We start from the raw sequence: 19,501 nt of genomic DNA on the forward strand, positions 1-19,501 counted from the left end.
AAACACTGGTCATTTCAATACTGTATATATCAATATTGCCTTTGATTCCAAATAAGCCAATTATTTCCATAACAATAATAACTACGCGAAGACAGAGAATTTCTGTAATAATACGTGTTTCTTTATGAACCCTAAACATCAAATATACCATGCCTGTATCAGTTAACAACTTTTACTTCAAGAAGTGAGTCCAGCTACCTTTAGGAATCATAAATAGTTAAAATACAGCAACACCTAAATGATGGATACAAAATAGGTCATACCATAGCTCTCAATATTGAGTCAAGACAGGTTGTCCCTAACCTTAAAAGCTACTCACACTGCTTATAAATTTAATATGAATTGAATTTAAATGGTATAAACAAAGTTGAGTTCTATATTTGTGTTTTCATTAAAGAAAACCCATAAAATCTTAAGTATAAAATCTGTGTTTTTACTAAAGCACTGGCATCTATTTCTAAGACAGACCCCGGGTTCTTTTTGTTCTGTTCTCTTTGTTTTGGCTTGGGGCGGGTGTGAAATTTTCAGATATATTCCATGGTTACTAACCCTGACTGCTCGTCCTCCTCATGGATGTCTGGCACATTCCACTTAGAATGCATGATACTGCATGTGCTTTTCTCCTTTGCTGTGGCTTCTGCTGTGTCATTTTTTTGCTTTCAGATAGCGGTGGGTATGCTCGCAAACGTGCCACCATGTCTGTTACATTAACATCTGTGAAGAGGGTTCAAAGTTCTCCAAACCTATTGGCTGCAGGTATAATATCACCAACTCACAGAATGTCTCAATCGAATGACTTAATCTGACCTTTCTCTCTTTCCAGAGTTATCTTGTTTGGATGATGAAAGTAGCTGTAAATACCTTTCGAATGCCCTACAAGTTCTTAGTTTTCTTGTCTCAAGGATAGCTCCTATCCCTTCTGGCTTTTTTTTGTTCTAAAAATAAAAAGCCAAGGGAAACTGATATCTTATTTAAAAAAACAAAAAAAATTCAAAAAAACTAATTAAAAACAACAGTCACCTGCCAAAAATGTGCTGAGGAACAACTGCAAGTGTTAATTAACTATTTAAGTTTTTTTTCTCATGAACTAAATTAATATAATATTTAGTTACGATAACTAACAGGGGCTTTAGTTGCTCTTTTTTAACCTAAAAACTGTTGGGGGGGTGGGTACACATGGGGGCAGGAAAAGGGATTTGCAGGAAAGTGAATTGTTATTAATTCACTTCTTTGCCAAAGGTCACAAGCAATGTGATAAAATATTAGTTTTGAAAAAGACCTTAAAGCTTCCTTTAATCCAATCAGCAAAGACCCTTCTAATGTAAAGTTTTTAAACATCTTGGTCCAGTTAAGATTAGCACATACCCACAGATTCTATATGTATGTATCTGTAGAAAGTAACTGGGAGTGTGCTATTTTGGCATCCACTGAGGTGCGTCTCTTTATGACCTACGCCTGTGGGTACAGTCTGCACCGAGAGGGGTTACTGCTGTGAAGGATCAAGGTGAACCCTGCAACCCCAGTGGCTGGAGGCCCTGAAATAGGCCCATACCCTCTCATGACTAGTTGGTTGGTTGGCTAGTTGGTTAGTTGGTTCGATTGTGGGTTGGTTAGTGGAGGGTTCCTTGTTTTTTATGTGTAATATTTGTGGGTTTAGGAGAAGTTGGAGAGAGATGGAGAGTGTTTAAATAATTTTAATTCACACTGTGCCTAGCAGTGTCTTTTACACACATAAATTTAGTAGTTAATTAATACTGAAGATGTCCTTGGTTAAAGCCACTTTGATCCTAAACTAGCCAGCCATGTTGAGGAAAAAAAACCCACAATTTTAGGCGTAGAATTCCCACCCTTACCCACCACCACGTCCAGTTCACAAATGGATTTTGATGTACAAGTTTAAATGGATTTTGATGTACAAGTTCCATTATATGGTGCATTTTTAAAAAAACACAAACTGCACTGCAATGTATATAGCATAATATCATTTTGGTTAAGAAAAATCTCTACATACGTATTTGTACATGTTTGTTCGTGTGTGTACGCACATGGAAACATGTTAGACAAACTCAAATGTGGATACCTGAGGGAAATGGTAATGAAGGGAAAAAGAAAATAAACAAACAAACAGATTAAATAAATAGAATTTCTAAGGCCAGCAGGTAATTGGAATGCCGAACCACAAATATCATTGACATTTCAACCAAGTAAAATTCCGTCCCAAGCTATTCAGATGTGGACCATCTGAGTGGCCCGTCTAGGGAACGTGGCACGATTTCAACAATGCCAAATTGTTATGATTTACAAAAGTGACCACAAAAGAAATAACAGTAGATTGAAATAGAGATTGCCATTCTGGAGAGTCAAAACTAGAATACCAATTTCATATCACTCAGCTTAGTGGAAAAATTTTAATGCTTCAGAATCAAAATAACAAAAGATTTAATACTTTAGGAAAATGAAATAATCTTCAGTAGTAAAAGTATGTAATGGCTCTGGACCATTTAAACTTTTATATCACTTGGTCTAAGATTTCTAGAGAATGAGTCCCCTGAACTTTGTTTTTTGTTACATGAAAAATGGATCTCTTTTGTATTAATTAGACACGTAAGATATATTCCCTTTTCAAGGAAGTTTTAATTACATTTTGAAGAAAGAAATCAGCCTCTTTATGCCTCTTTCATTATACAAGAAATGAGGTTCTTGTATGAGGTAGCCTTCACAAGAACTTATTTGACAGTGTCTTTTTGTGAATCAAAGGGGGATTAGTAAATATTTACTACATTAGATTATTAAAATAAAACAGCCTATAAGTAAAAGACCACCTCCACAAAGGATTCTCAGCTTCCCTCCATCCTCCCTCAGGTCACAAAGTCAGTATGAACTGCTAGTCATCAATTATTAGTCCCTTAAATCAGTGTGTCTTTGTCCACCCTTTAGAGGTAAAGTCCAGTGAACAATTCATAGCACACCGTGATGTTTTCAACCCAAGCTAAAACCACAGCAATGACTATGTTGACCATTTCATTTTACCAAAGCACTTGGCAGTCTAAGATAACACTGGTATGCTCTGGTGACTGGGTCCGGCCAACGCCACCCATGTGTTTTATACATACCCTTGGGAAATCTCATCTGTTTATACCTCAAGTTTCCTTTCTTTAAAAAAAAAAAAGAATTCATTTGTCATTTTCCTACCTCTCTGAGAACTTAATCATTTCCCAGACTCAGAAGGATTTGTCATAATTAAATAAGAGTAAATTAAAAAAAGAAATAAAAAATCTTATCACAGTACTTAGAAATACAGTAGGCATGCAATTAGTTGACTTGAATTACTATGTTTAATTAATTCTTGGAAAGCATTTGAGCTTTCTAAAGAAGGGAGCTATAAGAATTAAAATCATCATAATTTTCAAGAAAAGTATAGTTTATAATGTCTAATATAGCATACCAGTTAAGAGGAATTTAAATAAAACCTCAGAGTAAAGATTATGATGTAACAGTTACCACAAACACAGCTACATAAAAACTGTGATGTTGGAATCATAAAATCGGAAAGGACCTTTGAGGGCATCCAGCCCAATCTCCAACCTGAGCCAGGAATGCCTTGCCAACTTCTGTGACAGGTGTCCACCACCTTTTGCCTGGAAGGGGGATGTTCATTGTACCAGTGAAGAGTACTGATAGTTCTTAATTCTCACAGACCCTATTTATATTCACATGCAAAATAGCCAGGGAATGATAAATTTGTCCCATTTACTCATTCTTAAATTTTCAGAGAAGCAATGACCATCAACTAAAGAATGCCAGGAATTAAAGGCTCTGATCCTTAGAATTTTCAGAAGTGAACAAGCTACTGGACAAAACCATTTTTGCCATGACTCTGCCAAATCATTTACATGCTAGACTTTTTTTTTTTTTAACCGATATTCTCTTTACTTGCCATGGTTCCAGGATGCTTTCTGTTACCTGCTCCAAATCACACTTGTCTTCCCTTCCTAAGCGTTCTTCACAGAAATTAAATAAAAGCAGTCTATGGTTAATAGTAGTCATGTGGGATAGTATTTATCTTTCAGTGCCTCTGAAGGATTATAATAAAATAGCAAATCAGGACTGGATGTATTAAATATCTATAACTGGTTTTATGTTAAAGAAACAAACGTTGTACACTTGAGTATCCTTAAGAGACCACCCACTTAACAGTAGATTTTAATCATTAACTTAAGACTCATTAAAATATGGGTTCATCCTGAAGTTTTAATCCATGGCCGTTTTTCTCCCTTCTCCTTGCTCATAATTCTACACACGTGTGTCTACCATGTTAAGCAGGGCTCAGTAGAGTTCATCCTTATTTTTTTTTTAATTTGAGTATAGTTTTAAAAAGCTCACCATCATTAATATCCCATATTTCCTGTAGCAGAGGTACAGTTTCATTTGGAAATCCTTGGGCCCAGTACAGGGGGAGAGAGAAGCCGCTGGTGGATCCCAAAGTGACTGTCCTCTGAGTCTCACACTTAATGTTTATCCCACTGTGGGTTTCATAATCTCCAGTGTGGTCACCAGTAAGAAGAATAAACTATCAGTTAAAGGGAGTTTATTTCAAGTGTCCTTCAAATCTGCTCAGTCAATATACCTTCCTCCTCTACACCATGTCTACGCCACCTCCACCCCCGGCATATACCCACACACCCTTCTTTATGAGCTCAGTTTTATCAAACTAAGAGTGAAATAAAATCCCTATTCTTAAGCAAATAATTATAATATAAATAATAATTAGTCATGCTGCTTCCCTTTTCACTGCCATTCCCTCAAGTCCCAAAACGTGTTCCTTGTCCACAAACAGTATGTGACATGCGGGTGGTCATGACATCTCTCTCCCTGAGTGCCCCAAAGCAGAATTCTAATGATTGCTCTGTACTGCTACCCTGTTTATTTTCTTTATAGAGTCCTCATTATTATTTAAGTGATAGTGAATTTCAATCACCTTTGCTTCCATTAAATCCTAGAAATAGAGTCTAGTAAGCATTCCACATAGAACTCTTGAAAGCTATTTTTACTTGCGGTACCTATTTTATTACTCTGATTTTGAATTCATTAGAGATAAATTCCACACTATATTAGCTATTATCATAAAGGATAAAGATTTGTTAGTGTTCTCTAACTCACCTGAGCTGGAGACATGGTAATGTACTCTGTGCTAATTCACATTTCTTTTTCTTCCTTTGATTTGAAAAGAATATCAAATATTTTATCTAAAAGTCAAACTCTCATTTCTCAACTCATTTTTATCACTCCAAATTCATGTGTTTAGATTTCAAAATATCCCATAAACATTAGAAAGAAAATGAAGAGTCCCTTTTACATGTAACATTCATGTTCTATTAGGCACTGAAATACAGCAGTTTAAGAATGGTCTCAGGGACCCTGTGGGGGGAGTCTAGGATTAGATAGAAGATCAGGCTGGATGACCCCCAAAGTCCTTTCTAAAGTTCAGGCTTTATGATTCTATGTGAAGTTGACCATGTGGTATAAAAGAACCAAGCAATACAAACCAATTGCCTCAAGTGTGCATAAGTTACAGAAGATTCTTGAATGTATAATTTGAATAAAACCGACAGTAAATACGTCATTGAGCCACTTTCCAACTGCATTATAAAAGCAATTTCTTAATACTGAAACTCATTTTCCACAGCTTACTGCAAGACAGTGGAATATATTGTAACATCTCTTTCATATTTGAATACAAAATGACTTTAAAATGGCAATAAGGAGGAAACTCAAAGTCTAGAGTAGAGAATGATTTGAAAATATCACATAATATGGTAGAAACAAGTACACTTTCTTAAAGTATAAAAATTAAGTGCAAACTACAAAAAATCGATCACTATCTAACACAGGAGTTTAGTATGCTTAGTAACACCAGAGCACTAACAGCTAAGTATCCGATGTTGATTTAATGCTTGAAGAAACAGTCACTGCTTACAAACCAGATACCTTTTGATCCTTTAATTTGATATTTTAAGATTCATATATGCAGCTTGAGCAATAAGAGAGAATTACATGGTTGCAATATTATTGAAGGAAAAAAATCAGTGTTTGTTATATGTGTTAATTACATATTATGATTAATGAATGAAAATCTCATTGAAATAAAAATAAGTGCACAAACCTCCCATTTAGTAGATTTGACTAACTTAGAGTTTTAGAAATGAGATCATGTTTGCAAAAAAAAAAAAAAAAAAAAGTGGATGTGGCTTTTTTGCCAAATGATCTTTACTGGATTGTTCATTGCTTGTTTGCTAGTATTAATTTCAACATTTCTTTTTCTTTTAGGGCGTGATTCTCAGTCACCAGACTCAGGTACAGAAAAGCTATTCTGAATAATCATTACATTTGTTGTGAGTTTTTCTTAACATATCCGTAGTCACATTGTTGACCTCGTAGTAAACTTCAATTGCATATACAGTTATGTCTATTAAACTAAATTTAATTTCTAAAAAGAAATCTTCAATTTTAGAAATAAAAATAAATTTTACCAAAAAAATGTTAAAAGTGAATGTAGATATTTTTGTATCCAATTTGTTTTCCCTTAATAAAAGCTTGGAGATCTTACAATGATCGAAATCAAGAGACACTGAATGGAGATGCTACATATTCCTCTCTTGCAGCAAAAGGTTTTAGAAGCGTTCGCCCAAACTTACAAGAAAAAAAATCACCAACTCAGGTAATCCTGCACACTCTTGTCTACTGTGTTATGTTAAAGCATGGTTATCAGACTACCGCTTTAGAGCCTCTTCTCTAGTAACAGGTGCATATTTAGATACATGTTTTATCTTTAATATGTTTTGCTTTTGTATTTGTATTCCTTGCCAACCTTGTATTTACAACATAGAAGACACATTTTAAGTTCAAAACAGGCTTTGTGGGTTTTTATTTTTAATTCAGTTCATAAAGGTAGATCACTTTCTAACATAATGATTACAATTATTTTTTAATTCTTAAAAAGCTGTTAGCTGATGCTTTGGATTTCGAAGTTATGAGGTCAGCAATATGTTATTTATTCAATAAACATGAGTTATGCAACTGCTTATTATATTAACTAAATATAATACTCTGTGTTGGAGATATTAGTCAAATTGTGCCCCAAACGTGAAAAGTGTTATCAAAACAATGTGACTAAATTTACAGTACCCATACCTCAAAGTCTAACAATATGCATATACCTCAAGGTCTAAAAACATGCCAAGAGAACACATGTCATTTTAACATAATTTTCAAGAATATAGATGGAGACAAACTTCATAATGTATTCTCTATAAAAACTCTTTTCTCCCGGAGAGCAACTATTGATAATAAATTAAAATGCATTCTAAATGGAATAAAAATGATCATTTCATCTAGCCAACAAAATGTGTAGAATAATAAGAAGGTATGACATTGCTTTACTTTCATTAAGGGTAATGGTTTCTATAATGACTAACTTTGACTTTCTCTCTGTTTTTCCTTCAACATTATTTCTCTCTTCGGATGTTTTTGGCAATCCAGGCACCCTTTCCACCACCCAGAAAAGAGAGCTTTTGTAGCTCTTTGATAACCAATCCCACAAAGGGTGACATTTTAGACCAATTAGTAACTAACACACACACTCCTTCCTGTACAAAGTACTTTACTAACAAAAAACCTCTTGAGGGAACTATGTATTCTAATGATGACTCCAACCAGACAATTGTGTATTCAGAAGAATCTAACACAACTGTGTCATATACACAAAAAATCACTAACCCGCTACCACCAGCTGCCAGCACTGGTCCCCTACCAAATGCTGATATCAGCACCCCATTTCTACAAGAGGACTATAGTATGCAAGATTCTCAGACTCGAAGAATTTCTACATTGAAACTAATCCATAACCAGGATCTAGAAAGTCATGTCCACTCTAATACTCCACAGTTTTCCCAATCTGTGGAAGTGCCATCATTTCTCAAAAGGCCTTGCTCACCACCTCCTAACCCAGTGCCTGAGATACACACAGCATCTCTTTCCATTCAGATAAACCCCGTTTCAGGACATGATCCTGAAAGCCACAAACAGCTACCTGAGCTTTCTCCAGAGACTACAAAGATACCTCTTCAGCAAGAGAGACAAAAATCTGCAGTTGCTGCGGCCTCTCAGTCCTCAGACTGCCGGGTGGTACATTACACTTTCCAATCTCTTCTTATAGGTGTTCAGTAGAGACCCTAACTCTTTTGGTTTGGCCTTCTTATATAACCTAATGCTTTGTAGTTCCAAGCCGGAAGGGAAAGGAGAAAGAAACCATCTTCCTCATCTTCCTATTTAGAACCCTACTAAATTAATCAATAAATTTCTAGGTATGTTTTAATGTAAAAAATAGTAATATATATCAATGTGTATATACATATATATACACACACACAGATCTTTTATCCAGAAATCATGTTCTAAAATTTTTTCCTTCTAAGTATTTATTAGAAGTCATTGATGAATTGGTTATCACTTAAGACTCTGCAAACCACTTCAGCATTCAAAGTACTTTTAAGTTTCACAGTAATATTTTTATGCCAGACCTCTGAGTACCTAGATTTACTTTATTTACATGTACAAATTCTCTTAAAATAATTAACAGTTATAATTCACTTTGGCAGGAAACATGTATCTTAATTCAACCAGCATTTATTCCTTTGTAGCTCAATATTCATTTTCACTGAACCTTGATCAATTTCTACCTCTTAAAATTTATTGCAGAAAGTATTTCATCAATCCTTAATACCCAGACAGTTAGAAAGTAATTTTTTATTTCCCTATATGTAAAATTCACTCATGGTGTAGTTCTGCTGAACTTTATTCATCATTTAGAAGAGAAATGTGTTCCTCTTCTTGGTTTTTGCAAAATGGCCTAGTTTTAAGAGCATAAGCTTTAAGGATAAACAGATTTCAGTTCAACTCCATCCCTTCCCCCACCTATAAAGCAGAAAGCTTAAGCTTAGATAATTAAAAAGATAAATGGGTGTTTTCATACCTCTACTAAAATATCTCCTTCATCAGCTAATTGTGATATGCAAAATTAATTCACTAGAGAAATTTCTTCGAATTAAGGTAGTATCTTTTGAAAGCCCCTATGAAATATGACAACAATAATTATAATAGCAACTAACAAATACTAAGAGTTTATTATATTCAGGCACTGTTACAACTTATTTATATTTATTAATAACTTCCACAATTCCACGAGGTAGGGAGGAAAATCAAGACACTACAGACAGGGTTCTGCCAGTGTCAGAGAGCAAACTTAGTTGTGTCCCAGGACACCTGCTTCCAGGAAGCAGGGGTAGGAGAAGTCAGAGCAAACACCACCACATTAACAACTCAGGTTACTCATCTAGCATAGTTTGGTTCTTCTAAATGGTTTTATTATGCTTGAAAACTTAAGTTTGGTAACTTCCTTTTTAGAAGTTTTGTCGCTATCCATGCTGACCAGAGATAGTTGATTTCATTACATAATCTCCAGAGAATCAGCATGATCCAAAAATTAAGATTTTTTTTTTCATTCAACAGTTATTTATTGGGCATCTACTATGAGTCAAGTCTGTCCTAGTCACAGAGCTGTATTCGAAACCATTGATAATTAAAATCTTGCCAGGGAGGGGCAAGTATTAATAAAAACTTACATAAGTAGATTACCTACAACAGAAGGAGATTATGAAAATAACTAAGCAATGTTAAGCAGGGATCTGGGGAGCAGAGTTCATGTTACTTAGGATAGTCAAAGAATCCTCACTGAGAAGACAAAATAGCTTTGAAGGGGGAAGCCCATTCCTGCAAGAGAGAGCATCTAGTGTCAAGGCTTTAGAGCTGAAGTATGCTGGGGCTGCTCGAGGACCAGCAAGGAAGCCAGTGGAAGAAGAGGGAGAAAATGAGGTGTGGAGTAAGCAGAGGTGAAGTCAGAGGCCACAGAGGCCAGATGACAGCAAGCCCTGCAAGCCATTGCAGGATTCAACTCTTATTCTCAATAAAAATGGGAGTCATTGGGAGATTCTGAGCTGCCACATTGTTCTTTGACTCATCATCTAACTGAATCACTCTGGCAACTCAGTTGAGAACAAACTATAGTAGGGCAAGAAGGAGAGTAGGCAAGCCAGTCAGGTGGCTCTTGCAACCATTTAAGTGACAAATGATGGTGGCTCGAAGCAGAGTGGAAGCAATGAAGGTGGTGAGAAATCGGATTCTGGATGTATTTTGAAAATGGAGAAAAGAGAACTTCCTAACAGACTGGCTATATATGGGACATGAGAGAAAGAGAAGAGCTGAGATTGACTCCAAGTTGTTGAGTCTTTGCAACTGAGAAGGACGGAATTTGCCATCCTTTGTCTATAGAGACTGGATAACTGAGGGTAGAGCAGGTTTGAAGAAAGATCGGAGGTTCCATTTGGGACATGGTTAGTTTGAAGTGTCTATTAGATATCCACATAGAGAGGTCAAGTATGAAGTCCAATATAGGAGTCTGACATTCAGATGAAGGGTCTAGGATGGAGATATAAGCCATCAGCCTATAGATGGTTTTTGTAGGCAAGAGACAGAATGAGATCACCAAGGCGTGAGTACAAAGAAAACAGGAAGCCTGAGAACTGAACCCAAGAGCATCGCCATAGTAAGAGGAGGAACCAGCAAAGGAGACTAAAAGGAGCGTACGCTAAGGAAGGAGGAAATCCAGGACCATGTGGTATCCTAAAAGCCCAGCTAGGAAAGTGTATGGAGAAGGGACAGTTAACTGCACAAATACTGCTGATAGGACAAGTGTACCATGAGCCCTGCTAACTTACCCTTGACTTAGTAGTGGGGACAGAGACTTTCTCAGATTGGGCTTAAGAGAGACTAGGAGAAGAGCAATTGCAAAGTCAGCCTTTCAAGGTGTGATTATTGTAAGCCCTTTCATCCACTTATTCCACATCCTTGAGTCTCAGTCCTTCATCTGTAAAATGGGAATACTAATGGCATTCATGTCACAGCACTGGAGTGAGGTTTGGGTAAGATACCGTATATAAGGAATTCAGCATAGTGCCTGCTACATAATAATCCCTCAATATGTAGTCATTGTTGTCTTTTCTTTAATAATATCCTTTTTTGGGGCACCTGGATGGCTCAGTTGGTTAAGCGTCCTACTCTTGGTTTTGGCTCAGGTCATGATCTCAGGTTCCTTATACTGAGCCCCGGATCAACTCAGCGCTCAGTGTGGATTCTCCTTGAGATTCTCTCTCCCTCTACCTCTGCCCCCGCTCCCACCCCTGCTCACACTCTCTCTCTCTCTCAAATAAATAAATCTTTAAAAAAATAAAAAATAAATTAGTATCCCTTTTCCAAACTCTGTATCTGATTGGGAAAAGGAAATATATTGTTTTCAACAATACGTTTTTTATGAGTGGATTAAAGTTTATTTCATCTGACCTGCAGTTTGTTCCAAGATGACAGTGTGTTGTCTTTTATAGCACTTTTTCAAAAGGTGGCCTAACACTGTTGTAGTTTTGACTTTTTTTTTTTTTGTAGTAAGAATATTTAACATGAGATCTACCCTTTTAACAAATTTTAAAATGTACAATACGGTATCGTTAACTACAGTCACAATGTTGTAGGGCAGGTCTCCAGGACTTATTCATCTGGCATAACTGAAATTTTATACCTGTTCAACAGCAATCCATCTTCCCACCGCACCCCTGCCCCTGGGAACCAGCATTCTACTCTCTGTTTCTCTGAGTTTGACTATTTTAGATACCTCATGTAATTCAGATCATGCAATAATTGTCCTTCTGTGACTGGCTATTTCACCGAGCATAATGTCCTCAAGGATCATCCATGTGACAAGATTTCTTTCTTAAGACTGAATAACATTCCACTGTTATTTAGAAACCACATTTAGAGCTGAAGTATGCTGGGGCATTTTAACCACATTTTCTTTATCCATTCACATTTTCTTTATCCATTCACCTACCGATCCAAGTTGTTTCCACATCTTGCCTATTCTGATATATGTCATTTTTAAGTCTCATTTTCCATGTAATGGCCTTTCATAATGGTGACCTTTTCATTTTAAACACTTACATTCCACATTCTTGGCAAGACCTCTCATTAAACACTGAGAGCTGTAATCAGCCCAATATAGGCTCTACTATAAACAAAAACTCTCTGCACTGAGAACTGAAAAGGAAACTTCAGCGTCCTACCAGTTTCATTTACTTTTTTGTTGTTGTTGTTTTTATTAAAGTCTGACCATGGGTTTAAGAAGAAAACAGCAACCTACTTTTAGGCATTTTGATTCTCTCTGTATTTGATAACATACTGCTTTATAAACTTTATATGTTTCAGTTTTCTTCTTACAAAGTTATGAATAGCGAGAACACAAAATGAGGTGTGTTCCCCTTCTGTTACTGTGGGAACAGATATCCTGTTGCTAAAAACGTCACATTGTTCTTCAATGTCAGATAAGTGAAGGTTGAAGCCAGAAGCTTTGAAAAGACAGCAAAAGCGACACCCTGAACATTTTCCCTGGCATTTGTGAACGCTGTGCCCTTTGCTTCAGGAAGATAAACTCGACCCTTCTATTATGAAATAACATAATCAATCATTTGCCAAAGCCTTACTTTCACAGCTGCTGCAGCACATATATCGAGGACTCAGAGGAGAATTTGTCTCATTGTCATGTAGAAGAAGAAGAAGAGAAGTCATCTCTTTTGCTCCATGGGATCGAGATGGATAAGTTACAGAAAGCAGAATCATGAACAAATGTCAACAGTGTGGAATGATAGGAAAGGTGTAGAATATAGAGTGAGCTTTCTAGACCAATCCCATCAATACCAGCCCAGATCATTCAGGTATGCCATCAGGTCGGCCAACCAATGTCCCACAACTTCTTCTTCATTGGTCTGCTTTGCTATTAGTTGATCAGGTCTCGGGCAATTGCTTCATCTGACTAATGTATGTCATGTGAATATTTGAGGGATTGAACAGTGGAGCATATTTTGGAGCCTGATATGAATTTAGAAATCACCAAGGATCTCCTCCACAACACCTCCAAACCAATGAATGTGCGTGACTTCTTGAATACACTTAGGCATGGAGAGCTCAGTTACTTTAAGAGGCAGCTCTGCAAAGCTCAAGCCATTGTAGGGTCTAATTATGAGAAAGTATTTATAATATTGAGTCATAATCTGCCCTAACTTCTGCATATTCTTCCCCCAGAGCAAAAGAGGTGAAGTTCTCTCCCTTTTCTACATGACAGTTTCATATTTTTGTTCTCTCTACCCTGCTCTTTGCTTTGTGCAAAGCATTCCTGTGCCTTCCAAGCATTTCAGTTTTTTTTTAAAAAATGACTCATTTATTGAGAGCTATGACAACACACCAGACACTGGACTAAGTACTTACATTTCCACACCTAATTTTTATGAGCTTTAGGAGATGGGTTTTATTAATGTCCACATTTTACACATGAGGAAGCTGAGGCCGAGGGAGGTGACAGGACCTGCCCCATCTGTCCGACTCCAGACCCACAGGTCAACCAGTAGCTTCCATTGCCTCTGTTTTCTGATATAACTTGACTCTTGAACCCCATCTTCTGGCACCGTTCTTAAAATATGACACCTTCCCATGATTCAAAATCATATTCTCCGAGTACCACAGAGGACTTGCAATTATAGATATATTTTGTTTGCTTGCTACTGAGTTCATTTTATTTTTAATTTGGTGGCTTTAAGGAGGAACATGCCTTCTCCATGCCACCATGGCCCCACCATTCCTTCTTATCTAATGCCTGGCTCGATCTGCACATTCTGAGTACATTCCTAGCCCAGGGTAGGAATTTGAGTTGGCTAGGCCTACACACCACCAATACATCTTTCCACTGTTGACACTCATCCTTCCTGCATCTCCTTGTTCCTTAATTCCTCAAGGAACCCAACCTAGAGTTAGTGATCTCTTTCATCAACAGCTTCCCCTTAGCATTCTGGGTTGAATTCATTTGGACCAAGATGTTCAATGCTATTCTGAATAACTGAATGCTCTCTCTTAGAATATTAAGTGTCTTGGGGTTTAAGTGCTGTCCCTTTCTTTTGTAGAAACCAGGCAGCAACAAACTGATGTTTCAAGCTCCTCCCTCCCTAACAGATTAACAACTGGAGAAAGTAAAAAGGAACGTATACCAACAAAAGTTGGTGAGCCTTGGCCTATAGTCAAACACCTTAACCTTACATGTCTTGAAAGATGAAGACACAAAACAACTAAGATGATTTTCTGCAGTCATCTGTCTGCCACCAAATTCCGTAGGAGAAAAAAAACTACTCTTGTTTTAAGTTAATTTTCCCTACTCTAAATAATCCAGATTAGTAACATATTTCCTCTCCTCTTTTCAGGCTCTTGCTCTTACTCATCACATTTTCCTCAGAGAAACACATATAATGTAGTTTTCTCTCCTGCTATATCTGAGAGAGAATTTCATTAACGAGGAGATTTTGTGTAGGTAGCCTATAGAGTTGATTTTTTTAGTTTCGTCTACAGCAGTTGAAGTGTGGTATGACTCACCGAGTGTTATTTCATCTGTTACACACACATATATTAAGACTCAAAATTGTGAACATATCAGGAGATAGTGAGAGAAGTTCAAAAAGTGAAATAGTTCTGCACTCTTTTGGAAGAACCAATGAATGGGTAAAAACCATTCTGACACACGATGCTATAAACCAAATTGATCATATTACCCATGACAATGGTGGTTTTAGAGGATAGGCTTTAGTGTTTGACATGTAACAACTCCAAAAGGATGCATACAGAGAAGCCAATCCACTGAGGGTTACAGTCATTAGATTTTCCTTTTAATTTTGAAGGGAAAAAACGTCTTTGAGCATGTAACTCAAATCCTTTGGCATGATTTATATTGCTTAACAAAATTTCCACTTTACATAAGCAAAACTAAAGAGACTCATGTTATATGGAAAACTCTTTAGTGAGACTGCATTATTATAAGAAATTCCATGGACGCTATCCTCACCCAAGACAGCTTTATACTGAATTGCATTTGGACCTCTAGCAAGATTCTAACATCTTCAATTATAATTGTTATAGTTTCATAATATTATAGTTTTACTTCGTAATAATACAGTTTTACTTCATTATAAAAATTTACTAATAATGTGGATGCCTTCCTACTAGAACATTTTAAGTTCTGGCTAACTTGAAGATCTCTGTCAGTTAATTCTAGAGATTTTAAAACTGTATACAGTACAAGAATATCACTTTTAATAAGTGTGTTTCAGCACAACAACCATCTTATTAAATAAAAATAGGATAAGGAAATCTGTCTTTTTACCCAGGGTTTCTTAACTCCTTAGATAAAGAACGTGCTTTCCAGTATCCACGAACCACGATTTGTCTCCTCCCCCACCCCTAGCATGCAGCCCCCCCACCCCCCATTCATTTGAAGAACAGAAAACCCCCTAGGGATAACCTTATTTGAATCCCCAGGACTAAAGTTTATTTACTTGGGACAGGGAGACAGAGGAGAGGCAGGTGTCTGTTCAGGAAGCCTGCAGAGGGCTTCAGGAGACCTTTGCTCCCAGGGCTGGTGTTTTGGAGATGACAGGTGTCTCTCGTTTGGGCCTCCTGAGCCTTGTCAGTCTCCCACGGGTCCTCGTGCAGACTAGTGGTCAGTAAAATAGGCTCTGTTGCACTCCTGGCAGGGTTGCTGTGATGGAGGAGAAGCCCCAAGGAGCCACATGGGCTGTGACTGACTAGGAAATGGTTCCTTTTTTTTTTTTTTAATGATTTTTAAATACTTTTTTTAGACCGTTCTCTTGGTACTTTTTTTAAGCTTAAGTCAGCATTGTCTTCCAGTGTTAAAGGCATCCCTCACCTCTGCATTGAACTTACGGTGTCCATCAATACAAAGGAATGGAACATCCATCCTGAGCCAGTTCCATTATGTGTAAATTCATACTATTTTAATTTTTTATGCAATCTGATGAGTAGATGAGCTCAGATTTAAAATTCTTAAAGGCACGTTTATTGTAACAAGAATTGTTATGTATTAATACTGCAGTTTTCAATAAAGATGGACTTGTGAAAAAAAAAGTTAAGTTTATGATTAAGTTTATGCAGAATTTTATGTATACATGAATTTGTGTATTTTTCCTAAGAGAAGAATCAATAGTTTTCATGAGATTTTTTTAAGGCAGCTATGACTAAGAGAAAGAGATATATTTGATTTTAAGTATTCAATTAAAAGTCTGAGAAAAAGAATTAATTATGACTTTTTATGAGATCAATAGCCTCTGTGACATCAACTGTTATTAAAATGATGGCTGGCCAAGAACACCAAATAGTACCATTTAAACCTTTACGAGGCAAGATTTCTAAGTACATACAGTTTTCTTTAATTCATTCCCCATCCTTGTATTAATGCCCTAGAATAGTTCTGGCTATTGGTCTTACAACTTGCACTACATCAAACACTCAAAAAAAAAAAAAAAAACCCTCTTTTGATGGGGGTAGGGAGGAGTTGAGAAAAAAATTTTTGCTTCAGAGTTTCCTTTACTCATGATGAGGGTGATGCTTATAATCATAGTTGACTGTGTGGATAGACATCACAATGGTACAAAGGGATAGTTACACAACCTGTAATGGGCCATCCACTCTCTTCCTTTCACGGACAACCCCTCCACCATGTTTAGCCTCTTGAGTTATATAGCCTTGGAGGTATTAAACCTTTTGTTTCTCCAGTTTCTTTCTCCTTTACCTAGACTTAAAACCAACAGCAGCTCTAACCAACTGGGGTACCTTCTAACCATCATCAGGGGCTGATTTTTGTGTCCACTTCATTTTGATACACAGGTAGCTCTATTTGCACTGCTCGGTTATTTTAAAGTTCAATTCTCTTAGTATCTTATAGTGAAATCAAAAAAGAGATTCACTGAGTGGAAAGGAAACAAAATTCCCTTTCCACTTAATCACTTTTGGTTCATCATTCTTTATATCTGTAAGTCAGAAAAAAGATGAGACAACCTGTTTTATATTCAGGGGACAATTTCCAGGGTGGGGGAGTCAGTAAGGATAAATCTGCTATAAGATTTTTCTACTGAAAGGAAACGAATTCTCCAACCAATAGACAACCTGGTATTATTTTGCCGTCACAGGTACCAAACACAAAACTTCTGAGGGAAAAGTTCCATTATGCCAACACTCTCAAAGCTCCCACTCAACATTACAATGCAGTGCCGTGTGAAAACTGGTCTTATTTCCAAAAACACTCACCGGATTCATTTTCTTCATATTTCCATGCTTGTTCTGTACTGTGTGCTGACACCTAATCCTTTGAATGTATTCCTTAAAGGTCTTGCAAATAGAGCTGATGATAAAGCTGAATAAAGCCTTCTCTGACACATTGCAAAAAGAGATGTTTTTATTAACTGGATAATGTATATCTCTTTGACTCTTCCCTCAAACTCAGCCTGGAAACCAGAACTTAGCTGCCAGTGTGCTGGAGGTAAATGCTTCACAGACACACAAACCACACCAGAAGCTTCTCCTTCATGCCTTCCTTCTGTGGTGCTTTTTAACTCAACCACTTTACCCAACAGTGGTTCCAGCCAAGGTCACTGACGCCGCCACCACCTGCTGATTTGGGGCCTTCACACCTGCACAAACAAACCCCCCCACCGCTGACCCTCTCACACTGCTTTTTATAAACCCCTTCTCCTTGCTCCTGACCTCCTGACCCACAGTCATACCTCAGGCTCTCTCAGGGAGTCTTCCCCTGCCACCCCAGATGAGCTCAGGTGGCTGACTCGTGACACCCCTGACCATTCTGGGACCTTCCCCAACTGTGGGTCAGAGGTCTGCCATGACAGATGGCACCCCCATAACCACCACTGCTGTCATGCATCAAATTATTCTTCCTTCTTTCACCTCCATCACTTTTTAAACAGATCTCCATGGGACAAACACAAGGACTGATTGATTTCTTGTCTGCCATCTCATTTTGCTGCCAAGCATTTTTATTCACATAAGTGTAAATTATATCTAAACCAACTCCATACAGTCTGTCCTTCCAGAAAATCCTTTACAGTCATCCTCATAAACCTACTCTGAGATGAAAAAATCAACTATATTCTCCTTACTCATTTTAGAGTCATTTATATTTATACTGTGTTGCTCTAGTTAATGAGTTGTATAGTAATTTGCCTTGATAATATTTTTAATCTTTAAAAAAAAGAAATTGTCTCAGAAATTTAGATAAGTATATATATAAAATATTATTATGATTAGATTATAGGGAAAGTCTAAAATTTTTCACAAATTTTAACCCAGTATTAAATCCCGGTAGATAACAGTTTACCTCTGAGATTCATACGAATGTGTTCTGTGTGAATAGCTCATGTATCCTTGTTTCTCACATACACAATTGCTGCCCGCATGATGCTTATTCTTGCTTCTCTCTCATTAACAGCTACATCTTTTGAACCTAGCTGTCTTACAGGGATGAATGATGTAGATACTCTTAGTCTACAATGCAGAAATTTAGACCTCTGATTTTTTGGAATTATTTTTCCTGAGCCATTCTGGCATAGAAATTTGTGAATTCGTTTATGGTTTTATATATCAATAATGTATTTTCCACTTAGAGCAATATAGAAATACTTCCTATACATAGGACATCCTTTAAATATGTCTTTATGACAAGCTGTCCCTAATAAATGATTCACAAATGACTAAAATGCTTTGAAATTTTAAAGTACAGATTTTCAGTCACATGTAATGTATAGATAATGGCTTCATTTTGAAAGTTACATAACTCTAGGCAAAAAAAAAAAAGGAATTTTTTTCTAAAATTGATTTCATAATGCAGTTTGAAATAAGCACTGTTATAAACAAAATTTTAGTTATGGTACATAGATTTTATGTTGTGTCAAGGTCATAAACCTGAAAATTTCATGCAGGGAGAAATATTATAAGCCATATGTTTTTCAAGTTGCAATTATAGAAGACAAAAGATACTAAAAACTTTTTCGTATCTTTCTTAAATACTTAACAATACTTTACATGGGATTTCATATTCATTCAAAGCCTGGATATAAAACTTTGCTGTGAAATGTTCCAGTTAGTGACTGGGCTACAGAAAAAAAACTCACTTGGCAAGGGACACCCCACCCCCTATCACCACAGCCAGGAGCTCAGCAGGCCTGGGCCTCTCCTCATGTTCTCCTGTGTTTTCAATAGTTCTTCATTTTTAAAACTTTAAAGAATGGTAGGGCCTTTAGCGAAAGGTACAGAACAGTGATGATATATCAATTTATGCACCAACCGATTCAATTTGCTGTTTTCAAGACTCTTCAGGAGACTGAGAGGCATACGTATAGTCCTGTGGGCAGAACAAGAGCTAACTGTAACTGAACTTAGTTTCAAGTTACAATTGAAATTGCGCCTAGGTTCTCCAAGAGATGATTTTCCTAAT

The 19,501-nt window shown here is 36.8% G+C and overlaps 1 protein-coding gene across 15 annotated transcripts in view; it reads left to right on the plus strand.

Annotated features, from left to right (window-relative positions):
- The window catches only part of SORBS2 (sorbin and SH3 domain containing 2), a 181,470-nt gene that overhangs the window by 90,097 nt on the left and 71,872 nt on the right, over positions 1-19,501 (plus strand). For 5 of the 15 annotated variants that reach the window (XM_064585681.1, XM_064585667.1, XM_064585672.1 and 2 more), the window contains exons 3-5: positions 664-756; positions 6,328-6,354; positions 6,594-6,718. In XM_064585681.1, the coding sequence (XP_064441751.1) occupies positions 664-756; positions 6,328-6,354; positions 6,594-6,718 (245 nt within the window). Of the gene's footprint in view, positions 1-663; positions 757-6,327; positions 6,355-6,593; positions 6,719-17,497; positions 17,534-19,501 lie in introns of all 15 variants that reach the window. The other 10 variants (XM_064585668.1, XM_064585676.1, XM_064585671.1 and 7 more) reach the window with 5 other exon arrangements.

This window comes from Mirounga angustirostris, unplaced genomic scaffold (assembly GCF_029215605.1).
Source record: "Mirounga angustirostris isolate CCGP_5_RB_7025 unplaced genomic scaffold, mMirAng1.0.hap1 SCAF_2, whole genome shotgun sequence".
Classification (NCBI taxonomy): Eukaryota; Metazoa; Chordata; class Mammalia; order Carnivora; family Phocidae; genus Mirounga; species Mirounga angustirostris.